This window comes from Dipodomys merriami, unplaced genomic scaffold, assembly GCF_024711535.1.
Source record: "Dipodomys merriami isolate MVZ:Mamm:240054 unplaced genomic scaffold, mDipMer1.0.p SCAF_1, whole genome shotgun sequence".
Taxonomy (NCBI): Eukaryota; Metazoa; Chordata; class Mammalia; order Rodentia; family Heteromyidae; genus Dipodomys; species Dipodomys merriami.
The window spans coordinates 34,941,925-34,968,230 of NW_027202270.1; the positions used below are offsets into that span (position 1 = coordinate 34,941,925).

A 26,306-nucleotide genomic window follows, 5' to 3' on the forward strand; every position below is an offset into this window, starting at 1 on the left:
TACTATATGATTTTTTGTTTCTTTTGTATGTTCTTCCTTCTATGGTATATCCTGTTATCACTGTTTTTGGTTTTAATACCCTGAATCTTATATATACATTTATCTAATTTGCGGAGAGGAAGGGGAATAACAAAATGCTGAAACAAGGACACAGAATGACCCATTGCAACAATGATACTCACAAGACACTATTTTGGAAATGAACTTTACAACTTGTTGGGGGAGGAGTGGGAGAGGTGCGAGAGGAAAGGTATAGTGGGAAAACAACAAAGGAGGGGTAACTATGTTTGACAAGCAATGTACTCATTACCTTACTCATGTAACCCCTCTGTACAGCATCTTTACAATAAAATAAAATTTTAAAAGAGAAAAAAAGACACAAATATTGTGAAACAAACAAATAAAAAATGTACTCACTATGTTATGTTACTGTAACCCCTCAGTACATCACCTTGGCTATATATATTTTTTTGTTTGTTTTTGTTGGTCGTGGGGCCTGAACTCTTGAGCTGTTCAGCTCAAGTCTAACGCTCTACCACTTGAGCCATAGCACCACTTGCGGCTTTTTCTGCTTATGTGGTGCTGTGGAATCGAACCCAGGGCCTCATGCATGCAAGGCAAGCACTTCTCCAGCACCACATAAGCAAAAAGAAAAAAGCCGGAAGTGGCTCAAGTGGTAGAGCACTAGCCTTGAGCTGAAGAGTTGAGGGACAGAGCCCAAGCCCAGAGTTCAGGCCCCACGACTGGACCCCCCCCCAAAAATAGAGAGAATATCATGGACTTTCTTGCCTGAACTGGCTCCAAACTGTTCTTCAGATCTCAGCCTTCTGAGTAGCCAAGATTACAAGCATGAGTTTGTAATCCTGGCTAATTCCTGAAATTTTTATGCTCAGCTGATGAAATTTCAACACACTGTTCAGTGAGATGGCAGACTAGATCTCATCCTTATTTGACCCCCAAATAGAAATGCCAACCTTACAACCCAAAGATCTACTTCCTTGAGATACTTGGGTTTTATCCAAATCAAATTCATCATTGCATTAAATGTTATGTAGAAATCTTTGAAATAATAAATATGTTGTGATACTTTCTTTATTCTGTTTCAGATTTTCCCATGGATTCGAATAATGGAAACTGTAGAGGGGTAAACAGTGGTGAGTATAGCACTATCTTCCTGATTTTCATTTGGGGTCTAATTAGTCTTTGATGTGATTTTGATATTCTAGACTTACTTATGGAAATTTGTGCCATCATACTTAAAAAGTAAACATGAAAGTTCATTCCTAGCTGGGTACTGGTGCCTCACACCTGTAATCCTAGCTACTTAGGAGGCTGAAATTTGGAGACCAAGGTTCAAAGTCAGCCCAGGCGGGAAAGTCCATGAGACTCTTATATCCAGTTAATGACCAAAAATCTTGAAGTAGGGGTATGGCACAAGTGCTAGAATGCCAGCTTTGAGTGAAAAAGCCAAGCAAGAACACAGGCCCTGAGTTCCAGCCCCAGTATCAAAATGTGCACATGTATGGATTCATGTAATTACAGTTAGAATGCAGAACAATGCTATTAAACTTTCAAAAAATTCCTTCATGCTATTTCCCTTTCCAGTGACCATTTCCCCCTTTCCTTAAGCTCTGGTCAGCCCTAATATATTCTCCTTCCATATAGTAATGTCTTTTGGAGATTGTCAGATACATGGAATGAGAACGACAGAGTATATAACCTTTAGAGATTGACTTTCTCATGCAGCCTTATGCCTTTGAGAGTTACCCAAGTTGCCATATGCATCAGTGATCCATTCCTTTTGTTGAGAACTATTTTATTACTTGGATGTATTGCCATTTGCTTATCCCTCCCATGCAAGAAGAATATTAGGTTGTTTCTAGTTTGGGTAATCATGAATTGAGCTTTGATTAATCTGAGTGTGCAGGTTTTTGCATGAATATAAAAATTTTAACTTCTAGGACTAAGATTTTAAGTATGTGTTTGACTTTATTAAACATGCAAAATGATATCCAAAATAGCTGTTTAATTTTGCACTAGTTTTGTGTAAGAATTGTAGCTGCTTCTATCTTCAATAGCACTTGGTACTACCAACTTAAAAAATTATTAGTTATTTAATAGGGATGTAATGAAAGCTTCTTGTAGTTTTATTTGCATATTCCTAATTGTCAATAATGTTGAATATTTTTTCAAGGCTTATTTGCTATCCACATATATCCTTTGGTCAAATGTCTATTCAGTTCTTCTGATTATTTTATTTTATTTTATTTATTTATTTATGGTCGTGGGGCTTGAACTCTGGGCCTGGGTGTTGTCCCTCAGGTCTTCAGCTCAAGACTAGTGCTCTACCTCTTGAGACACAGCGCCACTGCCAGTTTTCTGAGTGGTTTATTGGAGATAGTCTTATGGACTTTCCTGCCTGGGCTTGCTTTGAACCTCGATCCTCAGATATCAGCCTCCTGAGTAGCTAGGATTACAGGTGTGAGCCACCAGAACCCAGCTCTTCTGATTATTTTAAATTATAGTGCAAACATTAAGTTTTAATCCTTTCTATATTATAGATACAAAGAACAATCTTCTTTAATTCATTTTTCTTTTTCTTTTTTGCATTTTATTGATTTCTATTTTTTTCCCATTGCTGCGGATCTATCTATCTATCTATCTATCTATCTATCTATCTATCTATCTATCTATCTAACCAGTTCCTATTTGAGACCCTTCTTCTTTTTCTAATAAACACCCATATAAGAATGACTGGTTGCCGGTGGGTTACTCTTGGAATCTTACTTAGGAGGCTGAGATCTGAGGATTGGGATTCAAAGTTAGCCTGGGAAGGAAGGCTCATGAGACTCTTCTCTCCAGTTAACCACTAAAAAACCAGAAGTGGAGCTGTGGCTCAAGCAGCCTTGAGCACAAAAGCTCAGAAATAGTCCCCAGGCCCTGAGTTCAAGCCTCAGGACGGGCACACACAAAATAATAATAATAATAATAACAACAACAACAACAAAGTGACTGGTTACATCCTCCCAAGTTTTGGCAAGACTTAAACATATTTTTTCCTTCAGTTCAAAATTATTTATAATTTCACTTGAAATTTTCTCTAAATTATGCATTATTTGAGATTGTGCTTTTTAATATGCATTTGGGTTTTCCTATTGCCCTTATATAATTAATATACAATTAATTCTGTTTTGGTTATGGAACATACTTCATATAATTTTAGTCCTGAATTTTTTAAGGTGAACGTTCCATGTACACTTGGAAAAATGTTTATTTTGCTGTTGTTTGCACTGTTCTTTTTTTTTTTTTCAGTGGTGGTGGTGGTGCTAGGGTTTGAACTCAAGGCCTTGAGTTTGATAAGCTGGTACTTTCAGCTGAGCAATACTTCCAGCCCTTTTGTACTATTTTGAATGAGCTGTGCCTGGACTGTGATCCTCCTATTTTACATGTCCCACTATAGCGGGGATGACAATCATCCCGAGTTTCTTCCATTAAGATGGAATATTGTGAACTCTTTTTGTCCAGATGGGCTTTGAATTACAGTCTTCCTGATTTCAGCATCCTACCTAGCTAGGATGATAAACACACTACTATACTCACCTACTTGTTGAAAAGGGGTTTTGCATGGGTTGAGGCTTAACCTCATTTCCTTCCTCCTTCTCCAAAACACTCACTAGAGTGTCAAATATATATACACACATTTCCATACATGTGTGTATGTGTTCCTGTTAGATAATGTCATATATTTTGCTTTAAGCAACTCAAGAAAGGAGCAATACCCTCTTATATTTATACAGATGTTTTTAATTTTATTCTTCTTTATTTCTTGATGTTAAAGGCTTCCTTCCTTTCTCTTTTGTCTGCTCCATTTACAGCAGTTCTGCCAGGAAACAAAAATTCTCTTTGCTTTCCTTTACCTGAAAAAGTCTTAATTTCACTTTAATTCCTCAAGGATATTTCAACTGAATATCAAACTCTTAGTATTTCACTTAGCACTTTAATATTCTTTTTACTTCTGGCCTCACTTTCTTTTTAAAATTAGCAGTCATTCAATTTATAACAGTTTGAATATGATATCCTTGGTAATTGCTCTCATTCAATTTATGTTGTTCATTATTAATTGATAATCTTAAATCTATATGTTATATATATTTTTGTGTGTGCCAGTCCTGGATAATATCCTTGAGCACAAAAGCACTCTATCACTTTAGTCACAGCTCTACTTCTGGCTTTTTTGATGGGTAATTGGAGATAAGAGTCTCAAAGACTTCCCTGCCTGGGCTGGCTTTGAACCACAATCCTCAGATCTCTGCCTTCTGAGTAGGTAGGATTATAGGCATGAGCCACTGGTGCTTGGCCAAAGTTATAACGTGTCAAATTTGACAAGTGGCAAGAAATTATTTTATCAAACGCCTACTTTTTCTACTACTCTGTCTTCTATGAGGATATGAATATTAATTCATATCTCCCTTAATCTTTTCTCTCTCTCCCTGTTGTTTAGAATAGATAGTTTCTAACAACATCTCTCAAAGTTCATTGGCTTTTTCCTTGATCATCTACATTCTGCTATTAATCGTATCCTGATAGTCTTTAGCTACTATTTTTTTTAATTTAAAATTTCTATGTGATTCTTTATTTTATTTTGTATTTCTTTGTTAAGAAATACATTTTCTATCCACTTTAAGGACACTCACTCTTCATTTGGGGGATTGTTTTATAATAGATGTCCAAAAGACATTGTTGATTATTTGAACATTCATGTCATCTGCCTTTTCCCATACAAGTTGAGACATTCCTAATTTTTCATATGTAGATGACTTGGGATTGAATTTTGTACATTTTGAATAACATGTAATAAGATTTGGGGTCTTATTCAAAGTCTATGGAAAATGTTGACATTTTAATTTTAGTTGGAGTCAAGGTTTAGACTCTTTAAGGCTTAGGCTAAAGTCTCAGGTTGAGACTTCAGCAGTATTTACATTTAGTCTCCTTATTCACTATGGCTGGTAATTTCAACATCAGTTGAAATCTGGTGATTTCAACATCAGTTCCATTTCCCAAAGTCTTTTTTGTGCCTTTCACACCACTATCAATATGTGTCCTACACAGTGGTCAGTATGAGATCAGGATGTTGATGTATTCCATAGTTCATTTTTCAAGGTCTCAAGTATACTATTTCATGTTAGATTCACACGTACTCAACTGGGAATCCTGTAGTTTGTCAACAGCATTACAAGATCTTTCCTTATGCTTCTTACATCTTTGTAATGTCTTTAGTACTTTTCAGTTCTTTGAGCCCCCCATTTTGGTCCTTTGGCTAGAAAGCTGTGGATTTACCCTATTGTGCAATTCATTTTTTTTATTTTTTATTTTTTATTTTTTGTGGTCGTGGGGCCTAAATTCTGGGCCTGGGCACTGTCCCTCAGCTCTTCAGCTCAAGGCTAGCGCTCTACCACTTGAGCCACAGCACCACTTCCGGCTTTTTTTTCTTTTTCTTATGTGGTGCTGAGGAATCGAACCCAGGGCCTCATGCATGCAAAGCAAGCGTTCTGCCACTGAGCCACCTTCCCAGCCCTGCAATTCATTTCTTATGCTCCTGCATCTGAGACTGAGAAGTGGGCAGAGATAGACAAATGGGGTTCATTCCGATTTCCTGACACCACAGGAAGGAAGGTTGTTCTCCATCAGGGTTTTAGGCATCTTTGATGAAGCTTTTGCTCTTCCTGCTATTCTGCCACCCTACTGTTGCTTGATGGGTGGCTTGCAAGAGACAGGAGTGTGGTAAAGCCTCTCTTCACTTGTTCAACTAACAGTGGAGGGCTTCTCCTGGAGTACTGTCTGTACAGTGCCTCGTCTTAGGTCACAGGCTGTGTTCAAACTAGACTGACAGATAGCAGAGAAAGAAAACTGGTGAATCACTATCAGGTCACTGGGCCTGATACTATTTACCTTTATGCATTCTTAAGAAGCTGCTTTGGAGCTGGGAAGGTGGCTCAGTGGTAGAGCGCTTGCCTCACATGCATGAGGCCTTGGGTTCGATTCCTCAGCACCACATAAATAGAAAAAGCCGGAAGTGGCACTGTGTCTCAAATAGTAGAGCACTAGCCTTGAGCTGAAGAGCTGAGGGACAGTGCCCAGGCCCAGAGTTCAAGCCCCACCACGACGATGATGACGACCAAAAAAAAAAAAAAGCTGCTTCATGAATTCTGCTTAGGTATCAGAGCTACATTCAGTGGGAGAAAGAGGATGGAGTCTAATTACCCCATGTCACTACAAAATAAACCTTTTAATAAAGTGCATAAAATTGTACCATTCAAGCATTTTCATAAAGGAAACACTCTTGTAAATACCACACATCCCAGGTATCTATCCTAGCCCCCAGAAGCCTCCAAGTCACTAACTCCATACTTAACTCTACACTTCTTCCCAAAGATTCCTTTTTTAAAAAAAATTATTTTATATTTATTGAAAAGGTGATGAGCAAGGGAGTTACATTTACATAAGTAACTGTAACATTTTCCCCAAAGAGTGGCTGGGAAAATGGCTCAGTGGTAGAGTGCTTGTCTTGCATGCCTGAGGTCCTGGGTTCGGTTCCTCAGCACCACATAAGCAAAAAAAAAAAAAAAAAAAAAAAAAATTGCATTTTCCCCAAAGATTTCTGCTAGTGGAAATCTAATACCATAGATTAATTTTGCCGATTTTGGATTTTATATTAGTGAAATTGTGCAGTATGCATTTTTGTGTATAGGTGGCTTCCTTTGCTCTTCATTTTGCTGTCCATAGCAATAGTCTTTTCATTTTACTTCCCTTTGTAGTAGCCTATCATTGGAGGTACACATATTACCCATTCTGATGCTCATGGCTATTTGAATTGGTTTCTGTTGTGACTAAACGCTGTATTTGTTTCTACAAGAATATTATATTATATATTATATTATTTTAGCTACATTTAGTTATGTTTCTATTTCACTTCTCTCTAGAAATTAGCTCTGATATGGGTCTGTGTGTCCAACTTTATAAGGTTTCTTCTAAGTGGAAGAGGAACATTTATTTTATTAAATTGTAAATCTGTGTGTGTGTGTGTGTGTGTGTGTGTGTGTGTAGTGTGAGTGTGTATTCTGGGGCTTGAACTCAGGACCTAAGCAGTATTCCTTAGCTTTTTCAGTCAAGGCTGGGGTTTTACCCCTTGAGACACACCTGAACTTCTGACTTTTTGGTAGTTAACTGGACATAAGAGTCTCATTGACTCACTGGGCGCTGGTGGCTCATGCCTGTAATTCTAGCTACTCAAGAGGCTGAGATCTGAGGATCATGGTTCAGAGCCAGCCCCGGCAGGAAAGTCCGTGAGACTCTTATTTCTAAAAAACACTAGAAAACCGGAAGTGGAGCTGTGGTAGAGCGCTTGCCTTGAGCTGAAGAGCTGAGGGACAGCGCCCAAGCCCAGAGTTCAAGCCCCACGACCAATAACAACGATAACAAAAAGAGTCTCATTGACCTTCCTTCCAACAGTCATCTTCAGATCTCAGCCAACTGAGTAGTGAGGATTTCAGGCATGAACTACCAGTGCATGGCATAAATGCATTTGAAATATTAATTTTATTAGATTCATACAATTTTCGTTGTTACTTACATCTTATCAGGTGATAAGTATTTGGCCTGAGATAGTTACCACTAAAATTAGCACAAACAACTACTTATCTTAGTAAAAACTTGGATGAATTAAAGTGATTTAGAATTGTTTGGGTTATCATTTGATACGACTGAGAATGTTGTTCTCTCATTGGGGTCCAGCCCTGGGCTATTTTAGGAAGCCTTCCTCTTATTATGTTTATTTAAAGCAAACCAAAAAGCTCATTAGTCTAAAAGTATAACTGGTGAGTCAAAATTTCTGGGAAAGTACATTGCTATCAATTTGCCCAGAAATTATGGTTAGAATAACAAAGTTTTGACATCTGAGAGAAAACATCAACAACCCTAGACAATATACAAAAATAGTTCAACATGGAAGACTTTCTAGAATGATTATAGTGTTTCTATGTTCAATGTTTACTGTTCCTTTAAAAAATATTTTTTTCCTGTTTCCTTGTTTAATGGGGGTAAGGAAGAGAAACAAACAGGTAAAAACTAAAGCTCACTTTGTGAGAAACCATGAATATATTCACTTATTTCAAAAAGAAAATATAATTCATTCACCCTCAAAAAATTTATAAATAACAGCTAGGGTGGATCATGATAAAAACAGGAAACAAAGCATAAAATTACTAGGTGCCAGAGGTACATGCTTGTAATCCTCTGCTACTCAGGAGGCTGAGATCTAAGGACTGCTATTCAAAACCAGCCTGGGCAGGAAAATCCATGAGACTCTTATTACCAATAAAACTGCCCAAAGAAGTTGGAAGTATAACTCTAGTTCAAGTGGTAGAATGCTATCTTTGAACAAAAGAAGCTCAGGGATAGTGCCCAAGCCTTGAGTTCAAGCCCCAGGACTGGCACACCCCCCCCCCCCCACACACACACATGTTGTAGCTTCATATAGCAAATTCTTTCCAAAGGGTCAATCTATTTGTGTCTGGTATTTGGAAAAGAACTTCTTGCACTCCAATTAATTTATTTTTTGCTTCAAATCTTACCAATTTTCTTACTCTTTTTCTTTTTGGAGGTAATGATGGAGAAGCTTCCAGTTTGTGTGTTTGACCATTGTACACCCACTATCATAATAAGGAATAGGTCCTCTATTAACATAGTGTGGGATATGGAAAATGAACAATTTTAGTTCTGTTTCACTGACTTTTCCAAATCAGCACAGAAGATTAAAGGAAATATTCTAATGATTCAGTGAAAAGATGCGTTTTTGTTTATTTTATTTTATTTTTGTCGGTCACGGGGCTTGTAGTCCAAGCCTGGGCGCTGTCCCTGCGCCCTTCAGCTCAAGGCTAGCACTCCTAACACTTGAGCCACAGCACCACTTCTGATTTTTCTGGTGGTTAATTGGAGATAAGAGTCTCATGGACTTTCCTGTCTGGGCTGGCTTTGATCCGAGATCCTTAGATCTCAGCCTTCTGAGTAGGATTATAGGGGTGGGCCATAAGCGCCTGGAAAAAGATGTGTTAAAAAAAAAATCTCAGTGGTGGAGTGTTTGTCTAGCATGCATGAAGCCTTGGGTTTGATTTCTCAGTACCACATAAACACTCTGTACCACATAAACAGAAAAAGCTGGAAGTGGTGCTGTGGCTCAAGTGGTAGAGTGCTAGCCTTGAGCAAAAAAGCTCAGGGACAGTGCCCAGGCCCTGAGTTCAAGCCCCAGGACAGGCAAAAAAAAAAAGAAAAAAAGAAAAAAGGGAAATCCAAAAAAATAGTTCTCTCAGTTTTGTGCTTTGTGATGAGCATTTACATTTCAAAGTGCACAAATAGCCTGCTACTACTGGCTTATACCTATAATCTGAGCAACTCAGTATGCTGAGATCCAGAGGCTTGCAGTTCAAAACCAGCTCCAGAAGAAAGGAGATTCTATCTCCAATTAACCAGCAACAGTTAGATGGGAAGTATAACTGAAGTGGTAACACACCAGAAAAGCAAATGCCCTGAATTCAAATCCCAGAGAATAATTAATTATATGACCAAATTATTTCTCTGGGTCTTTTTCAGATAAGAATGTCTGAGCTACCTTTTACAAATGTAAAAGTTTACTAACTATAGGGGCAGGATTAATTTGGGCCAACGTCTACACTAATTGGGAGGAAAAAAAAAAACAGGTCAGATGAATAGTATTTTTGTAACCATACAGTAGCTTCTAACTACAGGGTTTGCTTTTCATTAGTCTGCAGCAATTGATACATCTGATCTGTTCTCTTTCCTCAGCAGTCTTCTCTTTCAGCTATTACCCACATTGCTGTGATGTTCTCCTCCTGGCCTCCAGCTGTGGGCCCAGTGCTTAGCCTCTTCCTGTCTCTTTATGCTAATTTCTTCCCGCTGGAATTCATCCAGTTCACCCTTACTTTCTTGACAGGATTTCTATCACTGTAGTTCTATCACTGATAGAATATCACATATCTAGTAATAATACTTTAATGAATAATTTCCACCTTGCAACATTCTAATTTAATATGTGACACAATAGTTTCTCTCAGTCCCCAGTACTGAAACATTATGACAGGTTTTCGTCATCCATTAACCCATTCCTCAGCATGTAGTGAATGCCTACTGGTACCAGGCACACTGCATGCCAGGTGAAATGAGGAGTGATTGGCCTTGAGTAGACAAGACATCTGAAAACCTGTGAAACTCTTTTTGCTTTTTTGTTCATTGAATTTTTTAGAGTACACCAAAGAACACACCCTTCAGATGTCCTAGGGAAAAATAGTAAATATTGCATTGTGTCTTTCTATATTTTGGACATTGTAAATGAATCTTAGTTCCAGATACTGTGTGAAAGGGAGTTTATTTAAGATTTTCCAAAAGCATAAATTCTTTTTTGGTGGAGGGTGGGAAGAATCACACTTATTAGCTAAGGACAACCACAGGCTGGACACAACACACATGCTAAAAAGTGGACTGTCTTTACAGATGGACCTGTTGCAACAATGAGAAGTACAAGTTGTCATGTCCAAAACGAGCTTTACAACGTCGGTGCGGGGGGGGGGGGGGGCGCAAGGAATAGGATTGGGATGGGGGGGAGGGGGGAGGCTGGGAAGGGATGTGAAGGGTAAACAAAGGAGGAGGCTGCAATGCTTGGTAAGAAATGTATGCATTATCCTGCCCATGTAATTGTAACTCCTCTGTACAGTATGTTCACAAATAAAATAAAATTAAAAAAAAAAACAGAAAAAAAAAGTGGACTGTCTTTTAAAACTTCAAAGGTAAATAGGTATATATTTTTAAAAGCATACATTCTAAAAAAATTAATTGAATTTTCTTTTTTATTAATAATAATGTTAGTCCTCTCAATCTTAAGTAATTCCCTTTTATAAACTGCAAATTACTATGAATTGAGTCCTTTATTGCAATATTTGAGGCTTGCTTTTGCAGTTGAGTAAATGTTATATTTGCTTTTTAAAGCCTTATTATATTACTTAGGTTCGCCAGTCAACTTCATCACATTTTCCATATACTTCTCTACCCCAAATAAAACTTAATATGGTACTTTTTTGCCCTCTGCATATGTTTAGGAAATTAATATTATTTTAAACATGTAGTGAATTGTTTTTAAGTCATGGAAAAATGACATATCTCAATGAATTTTTATGTTAATGGCACATTAAGGTTGAATTTATTTAAATAAAACACACAACTCTCATGTGTATACCACATTGAATTTTGACATATGTATGTCAAAATGTATGTTGAATGTATGTCAAAATGTATGTCAGTGTGGCCATCACGCAGCTGAAGAAAAAGAACATTTCCTTCATCTTTGAAAATGTCCTTGTATATACCCTAGGAAAGCAGAGTTCTTTTTTTTTTTTTTTGTCAGTCGTGGGGCTTGAACTCTGGGCCTGGGCGCTGTCCCTCAGCTCTTCAGCTCAAGGCGAGCGCTCTACCACTTGAGCTACAGCGCCACTTCCGGTTTTCTGGTGGTTTATTGGAGATAGGAGTCTCACGGTCTCTCCTGCCCGGGCTGGCTTTGAACCGCGATCCTCAGATCTCAGCCTCCTGAGTAGCTAGGATTACAGTTGTGAGCCACCAGCGCCCGGCGAGTTCTTTTTTTTTTTTTTTTTTTGCAGATTGGTGTTATCTGATTTTTATAGACAATGCCATACATAAACACCGTATAACATAGGAATTGTACAGTACATCTTTTGTGACTGACTGCTTTTGCTTACTATAAAGTCACATGCATAGATCTGTGCATCCTTTCATGATTTTCAATGCATAATAATGACTGAGAATAATATCAATTAAATTTAAAAAATATTGTTCTAGCTGGATGCTGGTGGCTCATGCCTATAATCCTAGATACTCAGAACACTGAGATCTGAGGATCACAGTTTGAAGGCAGCCCAGGCAGGAAAGTCTCTGAAATTCTTATCTTCCATTAATCACAAAAAAGTAGGAGTGGAGCTGTAGCTCAAGTGGTAGAGTGCTAGTCTTGACCACAAAAGCTCAGGGACAGTGACCAGGCCCTGATTACAAGCCCCAGAGCTAGCACAAATACAAAAAAAATTGCTCTTGGTTTTAATATAGTTCATATATTTTCTAATTTTGGTTTCTGTGAGAGTTGCATTGTTATTATTCTTTATTCTTTCCCCTATACTCATTTCATCATTAAGATTAGAATGTTAGGATTCTGGCGTTTTGATTTTTAATGTCCTAGACACAAGACTCTGTGTGATTTCCCCTAAAGTATCCATTTGATGACTTGTTTGGGGATGAAGGGATGTAACTGGTCCTAGGATCTAGAAAAGATTTTGCAACTCTGTTTCTAGAAGGATAGTGGAACTAACCCACAAGGCCAAATAGGATATGCCTTTCCTCCATTTAAAGGTGTTCCAAGATGGCATTCATCCCTGTTGTTTTTGATGATCATAATGGAACAGATGAACCATCTAATGCATCGACTTTGCTTTATTCACATGCTTGTCTGGTCCATCCCAGCCACTCACTATCATGGGAAATTCTTTTTTTTTTAATATATATATTTTTATTGTAAAGATACTGTACAGAGGGGTTACAGTTACATGAGTAAGGTAGTGAGTACATTTCCTATTGAGCATTGTTACCTCCTTATTTGTTTTCCCCCTACCATCCCTTCCCTCCCCAGCTCTACAACTCCTTCTCCCTCCCCCCCCCCCAAAGTTGTAAAGTTCGTTTCCAACATAGTGTCTTGTACATCTTATTACTACAATGGGTCAACCTGTATCCTTATTCTGATCTTTGGTCTCTAGCAATGGCATTGGCCTTATAGTTTGAACTTCAAGTACCCCATTCTTTGCCTACTACCTTTTCCTTCCAGCTGATTTCCTCTGGCATCTTACTGCTGATTTTCCTTCCTGCATTGAGAATTCCTCTGTCCATTAACTACTACTTACTCTCCTTGTCTGCACTGTCTACAGTAGTAATGTTGTAATGATTTCTTTGAAAACATCTTCAATTCCCTTGCTCCCTCTTGCTCTACCATGTTCTCCTGGAAAATTTCCAAACATAGTTGCTGAAAAAAAAATCATTCAGCTAGGCACTGGTGGCTCACGCCTGTAATCCTAGCTACTCAGGAGGCTGAGATCTGAGGATGACAGTTCAAAGCCAGCCCAGCAGGAAAGTCCATTAAACTCTTATCTCCAATAAACCACCAGAAAAACGGAAGTGGTGCTGTGGCTCAAGTAGTAGAGCACTAGCCTTGAATGAAGAGCTGAGGGGCAGCTTCCAGGCCTAGAGTTCAAGCCCCATGACCAACCAAAAAAAGGGACAGAACACAGAAAGTCTTATCTCCAATAAGCTACTCAGAAAAGGCTGGAAGTGGCACTGTGGCTAAAAATGGTAGAGCGCTAGCCTTGAGCAAAGAAGCTCAGGGACAGTACCTAGGCCCAGAGTTCAAGACCCAGAACTGGCCAAAACAAAACAAAACAAGTCTTGAAAGAATTATGGTTCCCCTTCTTTTGTGTCAAAATGCAGGTAATGTGTGCCATTTAATTTTTAATGAAACTTCCTTGGGGTTTTATTTTATTTTTATTTTTGTGCTAGCACTAGGGGCTTGAACTCAATGCCTCACTCTTGTTTGGCTTTTTCTGTTCAAAGCTGTGCCCTACCACTTAAGCCACATGTCCACTTTCAGCTTTTTGCTGCTTCTTTGGAGGTAAGAGTCTCACCGACTTTTCTACTGGGGCTGGCTTCAAATCTCAATCCTCAGATCTCAACCTGTTGAGTAGCAGGATGACAAGTATGAGCCATCTGTGCCTGGCTTAGGAGTTTTATTTTCGAGTAACCTTTATATAAAATTAAATATTCTTGTGGTCATTGCATATTGTTTTCTATTACTATGTAATTCTGGCAGAGTAGCTGTTTTAAAAAAAAGTGTGATGATCTACTCTTCAATATGGTAACCTATAGATGAAACATTTTGAAATAATTGGAATGTCTATTGTATACATATTTAGTACATAAAAGCAGTGTCTTCATTACTACTTATCTGACAGTGACTACTCATTTCTACAATATGAAGTTTCTTTTAAAATATGTGCATATGCTGGGCACTGGTGGCTCACACCTGTAATCCTAGTTACTCAGGAGGCTGAGATCTGAGGATCGCAGTTCAAAGCCAGCCCCAGCAGGAAAGTCTGTGAAAGTTATCTCCAATAAACCACCAGACAACCAGAAGTGGTGTTGTGGCTCAAGTGGTAGATCGCTGGTCTTGAGCTGAAGAACTGAGGGACAGCGCCCAGGCCCAGAGTTCCAAAAAAAAAAAAAAAAAAAGTACATAGAAATTTCCTGAAGTAAGCATAAAAATGCCAGTGTGAGTAACAGCAGTCATTCTATGCTGTTCTACCAATAGTGAAACATGTAGTTTCAGGTGAATGAGACAAGATATGTAGAATTAAATAATTTTCTCACCACCAAATTAATATGTAGTCTTACAAAAAATTAGTGAACCTAAAAAATTGCTTATAACAAAATTGTATTTTTTCAGAACGCTGCAAATGTAAGCCAGTTAGAGCTACACAGAAGACCTATTTCCGGAACAATTACAACTATGGTAAGAATAACTTCATGAGGGATTCATATTGCTGCATTAATGTGTGTCAGTGAGACGAAGCCAAAGGATCACAAAGGCCAATAGCTATGTGCATATGATCATATAAAATGATATTTATGGAAATGAACTCAAGAAATGGAAACAAGAGGTTTTCCCCCCTCAATTGCTGTTTTTGTTTTCTGTACTTTTTGTCTTGTTTGTAAGTTTACTCTTTTGGGGAGAAGAAGGGGAAAGCACAGAAATGGAGGGACAAAGGGTGAACAAAGGAAGCAGTGGTACTCAGTGGAAACTATGTTGAAAATGAACTATACAACTTGTGGGCGGAGACAGGAGGGAAAAATTGGGAGAAAGCTAGGGAAGGGGTGACACTGTTCAAAAAGAAATGTCCTGATTACCTGACTTATGTAACTGTAAACCCTCTGTACATCACCTTTACAATACCAATAAAAGAAGATTCATTGTACTCAGAAGCGGACATGTTGAATAATAATCCTTCAGTATAACTACTAAAGGTAATAACATTATAATTAAGTGGGGAAAAAAAGCCTTTGTAATATGTAGAACCTTGACAATGCATTGCTGAGATGCCATATCTGAAGAACTACCTTTGTTGCATGCATCTTTTTCCTCCTGAAAGAACTACAGTAGGTCATTCAAAGCTTAATTGCTCCTGTTTTCTCAGTATAATATTTACTTAAGTGTTTAGTAACAGAAATAAAGCATATTATTAAAACAAAAAGAAGTTGAAAAAAAGAAGTATCTGTGTGTCACATGTGCATGCTGACATATATGTAGGTGAACAGACTAGTTTAAGAAAAAGACTTAAAAACAAAAGACATTTTGGGGAGGGGCGGGGGTTGTGGTGGGTCCTAGGGTTTGAACTCAGGGCCTGGGCCCTGTCCTTTTTGTTCAAGGCTAGCACTCTTGAACAGTTCCACTTCCGGGTTTTTGGTAGTTTGATGTCAATAAGAGTCTTATGGACTTTTCTGCCCAGGTTAGCTTCAGTCTCCTGAGTAGCGAGGATTACAGACCCGAGCAAAGGACAACTTTTAAAGCACAATCATTTACTTGAACCAATGAAAATGTGTCCTGTGGGCGAAGTTCTTAATAGATGTTTGATTGTGAACCTATCTGGCAGCATGCTTGGCATTTTAGGACCACAAATCAAAACAGAGGCACTGTTCTCTACCCAGAGGCTAGGTGTCATTGGGAGGAAGAGAAGACCTTGGAGGCATAGGCAGACTGTTGCTTTCTCCCAATGACAGAGGCGGAAAGTAGCACTTAGTAAAAATTGTTGGTATTCACCTGAGGAAATGCTTCCTTATCAAGCTGGACCTAAAAATGTGACATTCTGGTAAGTCTTAATTGTAGAGCTACGAATCTAAATATAGCTGGCTCAACTGAAGGGGGATAAAGCCTGCTGCTGCCATGTGAGGAAGTGTGCTCAGGTTGATTCACACACCAGCTTATGTAAGTTTCTCAACTCTTCCCTGAAATGAATTGGTATCCTGAGAACACTGATTGAACCCAAGTTGGCTCTTCTTTAATTATTCAAAATGTGACATCGAATACTGGTGCCTTGGTGTCATAAATAATCACCATCATATCCAGAAGGGGTGATTACTGGAGCTTTCCAGTGGGACTCCTCAATATATGTGATGTTCCATAGGTATTGTGTTACAGTGTTTTTCTAGTTATAGGTTGAACCCCTTATCTAAATGCTTGAGACCAGAAGCATTTCAGATTTTGCTTCTTGGATTTTAGAGTATTTGCAAGTTTATAATGAGATACCTGAAAATGAGAACTTATTTATGTGTCATTATACCTTGTGCACGTTGCTTGAAGGTAGTTAGTTGTATGCAGTATGTTGAAGGCACCTGCATTTTTATCATGACCTGACACATGAGGTCAGTAGCCCATAGTTAATTTTCCACTTTCTGGTGTTGTGTGGATGCTCAGAGTTTTGGATGTTAAAACTTTGGATTACAGGCTGGGAAGGTGGCTCAGTGGTAGAGTGCTTGCCTCGCATGCATGAGGTCCTAGGTTCAATTCCTCAGCACCTCATAAGCAGAACAAGTCGGAAGTGGTGCTGTGGCTCAAGTGGTAGAGCACTAGCCTTGGAGCTGAATAGCTGCGGGACAGCGCCCAGGCCCTACAACTGACAAAAAAAAAAAAAAAAAATGGATTACAAATACTCAGTCTATATCTATACGATTGATAAAGGTCAGCTTACTCTCTGCAGAGCGTTATTGATGCTAAGTCAATGGGAAAAATTTGGCCATCAAATAGATTTTTACAGTGAATTTTCTTATTAGAATGAGAGTTTCATTATGTTTATGTGCCCTCTATTCAGGGGACCCCTCCGCACACACCCATATATATACACATATACACATATATATGTGTATGTATATATGTCAGATTTATTTCCCTTTCTCTATTTTTGGGAATTAGAAGGAAAGAAATGGAAATGACTCTGTAGAAGTAATCTTTGATATCTTGAAAAATAATAGATAATGTAGAAAATTCATGGTATAATTAAGTCTCTTTAAGAAGGGCTTCTCTTCAATTAAGTCAGTTTTTACTTTTTTTTTTTTTTTTTTTTTTTTTGGGGTCCGGTCGTGGGGCCTGAACTCTGGGCCTGGGCGCTGTCCCTCAGCTCTTCAGCTCAAGGCTAGCGCTCTACCACTTGAGCCATAGCGCCACCTCCGGCTTTTTCGTTTTACTTATGTGGTGCTGAGGAATCGAACCCAGGGCCTCGGGCATGCAAGGCAAGCGCTCTACCACTGAGCCACCTTCCCAGCCCGGTTTTTACTTTTGATTAATACTCATCTCCACTAAAATCTAACTGCCTCCTCCTCCTCCTCCACACATTCCAAGGTTGAAAGCTTCTGTTGATCTGAGAATCCAAACTGATAGGAAGTAATTCAGGGGAAAAGGTGGCCTTAATTTTTCAGAGACTATTTTTTGCTATGTTTATTTGTGCTGATCCTATGGCATGAACTAAGGGCCTGGGTCTGACTGAATTTTCTCAAAGCTAGCACTCTACCACTTGAGCCACAGCTCTACTTCTGTTTTTTTTTTTTTTTTTTATAAGTAAGGCAATAAGTACATTTATTGTCAAACTTGTTACCCCTTTCCTCATTTTTCTCCTACTTTCCCTCCTAGAGGACTTTTTTAGCAAAGCGTACTTGAAAGGTCTCAGTCTCCAAAGCCCATGAAAAGACAACTTTTGCTAACAAGGCACATTTTCACATGAATTGATCCTTGCATGTTCTTTTTTTTTTTTTTTTTTGGGTCCGGTCGTGGGGCCTGAACTCTGGGCCTGGGCACTGTCCGTCAGTTCTTCAGCTCAAGGGTAGCACTCTACCACTTGAGCCACAGTGCCACTTCTGGCTTTTTTCTTTTTGCTTATATGGTGCTGAGGAATCGAACCCAGGGCCTCAGGCATGCAAGGCAAGCGCTCTACCACTGAGCCACCTTCCCAGCCCCCTCTACTTCTGTTTTTTTGGAGGTTAATTGTAGATAAGAGTCTCACTGAGAGGCTTTCCTGGTCAGGCTGGTTTTGAACCACATTCCCCAGAACTTAGCCTCCTGAGTAGCTAGGATTACAGACGTGAGACACTGCTGTCTGGCATTAGATATTAGTTTTTTGTTTGTTTTTTTTTAAGACTGAAAAGTGATGTGAATGTTTAAGTATAGCTAGAATAAAAGTAAAAATGTTACATTGTACTATAGAAATTTAGCCATTTACTTGTCTTTATTTATTTATTTATTTATTTTGGTCCGGTTGTGAGGCCTGAACTCTGGGCCTGAGCGCTGTCCCTCAGCTCTTCAGCTCAAGGCTAGTGCCCTACCACTTGAGCCACAGCACCACTTCCGGCTTTTTTCATTTTTCTTATGTGGTGCTGAGGAATCGAACCCAGGGCCTCAGGCATGCAAGGCAAGCGCTCTACCACTGAGCCAACTTCCCAGCCCCTACTTGTCTTTAATTATGATTAATTTTCATATTACATAGCTATTTTGGGTGCTGTGAAGCCTGGTGCTGGTATTTTTGTTAAAGATTAAACTACTAGTGGTTATGAGTCACTTGACTTAGAGGGATAGTCTTAGAGAAGGTACGGAATGAATACTATAAAGGAATATGAGATATGGATCATAATTACTAGAAAGGAGGAGCTTTTTTTTTTTCATAACCAATCACCAGATTGCCCATAGTTAAAGTATACAGATCCTTTCGGGGAATCCTATGATTGAAAAGAAGGAAAATCTCAGAAAAGGAAATGTATATTTACTTTGGAAATATGTTGATTTTTATTTTATATATTATTATGTTATATATTTGTATATTGAAACCAAGTAGGGTAGGAGTAATTGGTAAGCCATATAAAACCTCTTCCTCATTCAGATTCATTCAGTTAAAAATTCTTGAGTTTTAACAAAATTACTTGAATAATAAAGTAGGTCTTGTAGAGAGATATTTATTTTGGAGTGGGTACATGTGCTAAAAATTTCTAATAAAAATAGTAGACACATTGGGTAAATAAATCATTAGTTTGAGAACATTTACACAGCTCACTAATCGCTAATAGTTGATGGATACTATGAAACACATTTACTTAAACCAGGACACAAAAATATGTCTGCAAGCTGGGGTTAAGAATTCATCATTCAATTCTCTCTAGTGACATTCTAGAAAGGGCAATCTTCTCTCTTGTTAAAATACAGAATTGAGAAAATGGGAACAGGAGAAGATTCTACTTGCAAATCATGCCAGGCAGGGCCAGTTAGACCAGTACATTTTGTTTGTCACAAGTTCTCATACTTAAGGCAATGGATTTTTTAAAGGCTGAAATAGTTTTGATGGCAAAATTAGATTTTATCCTAAGAATCTTAAAAAGTACTAACTTATTTTCTGTTATCTGTATGTTGCACTGGGCATTATTAAGTTTCTATAATAGTTGGAGCATTGGTGAGCATTGATTCAGTCTTTCCATTTTCATGGATTACTTTTTCTAATCATTTGTATTTCTGACCCCATAAAATACATGAGAAATTTAACAAATGAAAGTGGTTTGCAGATTTGTCCCTAAGAAGCTTTCAAAAAGTGCACTTAAAAATGGACCCACTGTGTTTTCCTCATTATCCATAGATCTTGAACTGGCACAGTGTGTCTGAGCAAATTCTATCGACTGCTTGCTAATTGGCATTTTTATTATTTATTTTATTGTTTTTATTTTAAAACTTACCTTTAAAAAGCTCATTTACCAGAAAAAAAGAATTTGGCTTTCCCAAGAAGAGATTGGGAAAGTATCAGAACTGTGCTTTCTATACTCTAAGTCAAATAGTTTGACTTTGCAACTGAAGATTGAGAAGTAAATCTGACTCCAATGAGGCGGATGAAGTGCACGGATCACCATCGTGAGAGACAGATGATCAGAACTAGCAGGCTAGAACACACTCCATGATACCTTACTGGAGAGGAGTGCTGGAGTGTCTGACCTCAAAAATTATAGAAGAACCAAGGTTTATTAAAGAAGAAAGTATCTAAAGGAAAATAGAAAAGATAATCTATACTGAAACAGAGAAAGAAAACAGTTCGTGTTTGAACAGTGAGCTAAGGTGAGGAAGGTATTAAGATTGCAGAACTAGTTTGAGAAGAGACCCCCTACTTGAGAAAATCTATTAATAATGATGCTGTAGCATAAGAAATGTGAATATCTAGGTTTCAGGTATGATGAAGTTCATATATTTTACTTTGTTGGCAGCAAGTGGGACTGTATGCTTACACACATACACACGCCTATAGCCAAAATGAAACTTTGGAGGAAAGTCATGTCAGATTAAGCTTTGATAATCTAAATGGATTTCTTAAAATGGAAAACATGCACACACACGTGCATATATAAACACAAATACATTGTTTACACACTAAAATTGGGAGAGTGAATCATTAAAAGGGCAGATGTCCTATTCAGTTGCTCATTCACTCCAGTCTAAAACAAAAGTATCTGGCTGACTTTTCTTCTTTACTCATTGAACATCAAGGGAAAAAAAGAATGATTAGAAAGGAACCACTACTGTCTTTCCTGAATGAGATGCCTATGGTGTATCATCTTGTGAAGTTGGCTCTATTATCTTTTATTGCAGTCATTAGAGCTAAAGTCAAAGAGGTGAAGACTAAGTGCCATGATGTGACTGTAATAGTGGAGGTGAAGGAGATTCTCAAGGCATCTCTGGTGAACATTGCGAGGGACACCGTGAACCTCTACACCAGCTCTGGCTGCCTGTGCCCTCCACTCCACGTTAATGAGGAATATATCATTATGGGCTATGAAGATGAGGAGCGCTCCAGGTAACTCATGCCTCAAGGATGCAGAATCATTCCCTTGCCTAGCTACTCTCTGCAGCTTTTCTTTAGAGATCTTACTGGGGGATCTTACCTTGGGACCTTTCTACTTTCTTAGGGACTAGGTTTAATTGGATTCCTCAGTTTCCTATGTTGGGTAGAAAGGGCTGTGTGTGGAACTTATAGGTATGAACTTCTCCGGAGAGAGGAACCATAGCTTCATTTGTTTCTTAAAAGTTTCTGTGGCTCCCAAATGGTGATGATTTACTGTTTGCAAACTTGGCTTTCCTATTCTACAATAAACACATTAGACTGTCTTGGCATAGATTTCATGTATATCTTGGTACTGTGCTTTAATTTTTCAAAAATGGGTGCTTGTTTTAAAAATACAGGTTACTCCTAGTGGAAGGCTCTATAGCTGAGAAATGGAAGGATCGACTTGGTAAAAAAGTGAAGGTAAGCATATATTTTATGTTTGAAATCGTAAACTACGCAGAAGTCATAAGGAAGCCATCCATTGGTTAATAAAATGAAATAGCTATCCTCAATTATATGAGAAATTAAAGCCTAATCCATATGTATTCATATCCTTTGGTAGTCCAAGAATTGAGTTTGTATGTAATATCTTCTGTAAGGGAAGAGTTCCTTTTATATGTATCAAAGATGCAACTATAGTTGCCCTAACTTTTCATAACAATTCTAGCTGGAATTAACCCAGTCCAGTAAGGTAGCCCCATATTATCATGATAGATTATTTTTCTGCCATTTTAGCATGTTACGCTAATTCCTTGGAGGTCATACTTTACCTCCAGCACCAGGCTTCATTTTATGAAGAAAGAAAGGGGAGACATGAGGCATTTTCAAGAGTTCAACTCAATAACATTTTGTAGGAGTTTTAGTGAAGATTCAGTGACATGTCAATCCCGAGCTGCAAAGGGAGATTAGAAGATGCAAGGTTTTCTTTTTTAGCAGAACATATTGATTTCTGGATGAATTGTGGTTCTGTGAGAAGAGGAAAGTAAAGAGGGATAGGTAAATGATTTCATTACAGAACATTTACATTCCTTCTGAATGCACTAAATAACTGTTTCAAAGAAAAGGAATGTGTGGGGGAAATGCACAGAATCAAGAATCTCAAAGGATGTGTGTAAAGAATGGGGGCAGGCAGTGGGAACTGCACCAAACATAATACATCCTCTTCCTTCTGCGAGTTGGAAGGCTTGGGAAACATTTACAGGGTAAGTTAAACACCCTTGGGCAGTTGATCTTGTACATCTGGCACTCAACACAGCAGACACTTTTGGATTTAATTGACCTAGAGAAAAATGTAGAGGACATTATTTTGTAGGGAGAAATTATCACCACTTAAATTCCTTAAACCCTTCTCTCTCTCCACAATATTTTTTAAAAGTGAGATTCATTTCAACACAGACTTGTGGTCAGCCTCTTTTTGTACCTCTCCTCTGTTCATTTGGTGTTTGTTATAGCAGTGGCTCTTCTTCAGTTATTTTGGAATCTCTTTCTGCCCTTTTAATTTGGTTTTCTGCTTGCTAATGCTGAACAGGAATTTGTCCTAAATTCCTGTACCAGTTGGAAGAGCTTACAACATCTCTACTGCAGGGCACTTAACAAACTGAGCTGTTTATGTCATTGACAGGACACATGGCTTCTTTGTCCTGTTTTGTACAAGGTGAACATATTTTCTACTGCTTTCTCCAGGTAATATAGCTATTGTGAGGTGATCTGCATTCTCAGTCTAGAGAAGAAATAAACCAATAAGGAGCATTTTAGAATACTCAGGGCCAAAGACTCTGGGTGAAAAATCTCTTTTCTTATTTTAGTTCTCCACTTAATCTGAGAATGTAGAAAAGAATTTTTATAGAAGATGCCAATTTTTTTTTAAAATTTAACTAAAAGTCGCTCCTTTCAACTGAGGTTTGCTCTAAGCAGGTAGATCAAGTATTTTTTTTAAGACCTTTATTTAGTTTTTCCACACAAACAATTATTTATCAAAATATCTGTTAAAGCAGATCACTCAAATGTAGATATTAAGACTGTCTTGGGGAGATGAGAATCAGATCTTTTTTAAAAAATAATTTCATTGTTTTTATTAAGGTATTGTACAGAGGGGCTACAATTTCATAAGTCAAGTAATGAGTACATTTCTTTTTTGGACAAAGTCACCCCTTCCTTAATTTTCCCCCATTTTTCTCCACCCATCCTTGCCCACAAGGAGAATCAGTCTTGTAAAAAAATATCAAATAATAAATATGGAAGTAAAGCTTTCTTAAATGAAGACTTTCAGCCATAGAAAAACAGTATCAGCTAAGGGATTATGTACACTTTATGTACACACTTTATACATTTTTCTTCAGACTTCAGAACAGTCATAGCATTTGAACCTGCTATTAATTCTAATATAGAAATAAGGAAAGTGAAGTCTACTAAGTTTAAGAAACTTCATAATAAGTGGTGGAATTAGAATTTGAATGTGAGCCAGCTGACAATTAAATTCTTGCAATGTAGGTCTTAGTCTGGAGCTTGTTGGGTAGGAAAAGCTTTGGGCTGCACCCCAGACCTACTGAATGAAACTGTACATTTTAAACAAGTTTCCCAGGTGATTTTGATGTTCCTGGAAGTCTGACAAGTACAGATGTATTTTCTATCTACTACCTCCACTCTTAGTGTAACTTCCATTTAATTTAATCACATGAAAACATTATTGCTAGTGTTAACTTACAATATTAGTAAACATGATTGTGTTTATTAAAAAAACATTGCAATGCTTACTTTGTAAAACTTAGGGTAAGGGCAGGGGCTTGAATTGTTTGTGGCACCACATAGAGATTACTTAAAAAAAATTTTTAGAGTCACTACCCAACTATTGTTTTTCACTGCTTAAAACAAACAGGTTTGAAAAGTTTATGTTGTTATGTGTCTTAAGAGAGTATGATAAGGGGCTGAGAAGGTGGCTCAGTGGTAGAGCGCTTGCCTGCATGCATGAGGCCCTGGGTTCGATTCCTCAGCACCACATAAGCAGAAAAAAAAGCCGGAAGAGGTGCTATGGCTCAAGTGGTAGTGTGCTAGCCTTCAGCTGAAGAGTTGAGGGACAGTGCCCAGACCCAGAGTTCAGGCCCCACGACCGGACCCAAAAAAAAAAAAAAAAAAAAGAGAGTATGATAAATGTAGCCCTTCCGTTGAATTCTCAGTATAAGTCTTTCATTGGTATATTGCTTCAGCAAACAGCCACAGGCAGTGGTTGATATTTGTATAGTCATGGAGATATTTAATTTTAAGGTTTGATATGAAAGGATTACTGAGTATATTATGGATGGCGTACTTTGTACTTTTTAAAACCCTGAATAGGAATTTTATATTTCTGTACAAGTAATAAAAATGCTTTAGAGCTGACTTTGTAGTCTTATCTAGGTGGGAAAGTCATAGAAATGATGTTGCTGGTGGTATATGCAAGTGATTATGTTCTGCCATTCATTTCACAGCGCTGGGATGTGAAGCTCCGTCATCTTGGACTGAGTAAAACCGACTCTGGCATTGGTGATTCCACACAGAATCAGAAGTCTGGAAGGAACTCCAACCCTCGGCCAGCACGCACCTAAAACTCAAATTGCACAAATAACATCAATGGACTTTCCGTGAAGACTTGCATTGCTGGACTGGCAAAGGAAAATTGCACTATTGCACGGCATATTCTATTGTTTACTACAAAAATCATGTGGTAACTCATGACATTTCTCTTTCCTTTTTGTTTTTAATCCCACCTTTTAATGGCCTGGGGTTAGAGCCTTAAATAATATTGTATGTTTTCTATTTTACTAAACATGGGGAAACTGATCTTTTGCAATAATAGTAAATTAAACATGCTGATCCCAGGACCTCTTTGCTCGAGTTCCCAGATGTTAATTTTGTTTTCTGCACTCAGATTGGGAATGTAACAGTGATGTAAAGAGAGATTTCTGGTATACAAAGAAAGCTAGATATGCTGTGAAATAGTCTCTTGCTGATCTAATTACAGTGTATGCCTTTGGGCATTCTCCTTATGCTTAGAAAGTTCTAAATGTTTATAAAGGTAAGATGGCAGTTTGAAATCAAATGCCGCACAGGCAAAGCAATTAAGCACCAGGAAACATTTATGAGATAATGACACACAGGATGACTTATTTTCAAGATTGGCAGGAAGCAAAATAAATAAATAGTGTTAGGAGCCAGGGAAAGAACATTTTCTTGGTTGGGAAGCACAATCAAAACCAGTAGCCCTGAAGGCATGAACAGTAGTAGCCTTCCTCTACTGGCCCTATGTTTGATTTGTTCCTGAATGCGTTAATCAGCAGTAAGGAAGTGACTTACAATCAGTCATCTGCTATTATCACCAGAGTTCTGTATATTCTGACTGTTTTCTAAACTCCTTAGTGAAAGTTTCTCTATCTCTCTCTGTCTCTGTCTCTTTCTCCTTTCATAATAAAATGGACTTGCTGTGTTGATCAGGAAAAGAAAGTATGTATGCATTTGTACCAAGGCTTTGTTTTTTTCAAAGATACGTAGCTCTATAAAATGGAGTGGTTTACAGTACGGTGAAACATGAAAAGTGTTTTCTTTGTCAAAAATTTGGTGTGTGTGTGTGTGTGTGTGTGTGTGTGTTTCTATATTTGTGTGCATGTGGGTTTATGCACTCACACACAAACTTGACTAAATTACAGGCCTGGGCAGTAGTTTAGAAATTATTGTTTGGATTTATATTGTTTAATGCTTAGTCAAAAAATGCCTAATAAAAAGAATTACGGCTGTCCGGACAGAGGTACTCTGACTTTTGAACCAAATATACATTCTCATTATCCAAGCTGCAGTAAAACCCCCTGGGACTATGGGAGGAAATCATGTTTTACTTCCTTCCTCCAGGCGGGTTCCTTAGAACATGTGCCAATCACTTGAAAGTCTCCTTCCCTGTGATTTACATGTGTGATATTCTAGAACCAACTTTCTAACTGGTTTGCTAAAAATAAAATGCATCTGAAGCAAATGGGGTCTGTGTTTCCTTCAATAAGGACAATCATACAAAGATGAAACTCATTTCTGAACAAAAGTTTCCTACATTGGTAACTAACAATTCATTGAAGTGCTCTCTTCTAAAAGCAATGAAGCATTCTCACCTTCCAAATAACTCCAAACCAATAGCTCACCCAATCCCACAGGCAGGAAGTCCTATAGTTGCCTAGAGGAGTAACATAATATTGCTTTTAGGTATTTTGCTGCCTACCA

General features: G+C 38.1%; 1 protein-coding gene across 1 annotated transcript in view; it reads left to right on the forward strand.

The window, feature by feature from the left end:
- The window catches only part of Frzb (frizzled related protein), a 38,115-nt gene extending 12,057 nt beyond the window's left edge, over positions 1 to 26,058 (forward strand). The window contains exons 2-6 of the mRNA XM_070019599.1: positions 1,107 to 1,154; positions 14,618 to 14,683; positions 20,834 to 21,038; positions 21,425 to 21,488; positions 24,533 to 26,058. Of these exons, the coding sequence (XP_069875700.1) occupies positions 1,107 to 1,154; positions 14,618 to 14,683; positions 20,834 to 21,038; positions 21,425 to 21,488; positions 24,533 to 24,649 (500 nt within the window). The 3' untranslated portion in view covers positions 24,650 to 26,058. The remainder of the gene's footprint in view (positions 1 to 1,106; positions 1,155 to 14,617; positions 14,684 to 20,833; positions 21,039 to 21,424; positions 21,489 to 24,532) is intronic.
- Positions 26,059 to 26,306: the final 248 nt, after the last annotated feature.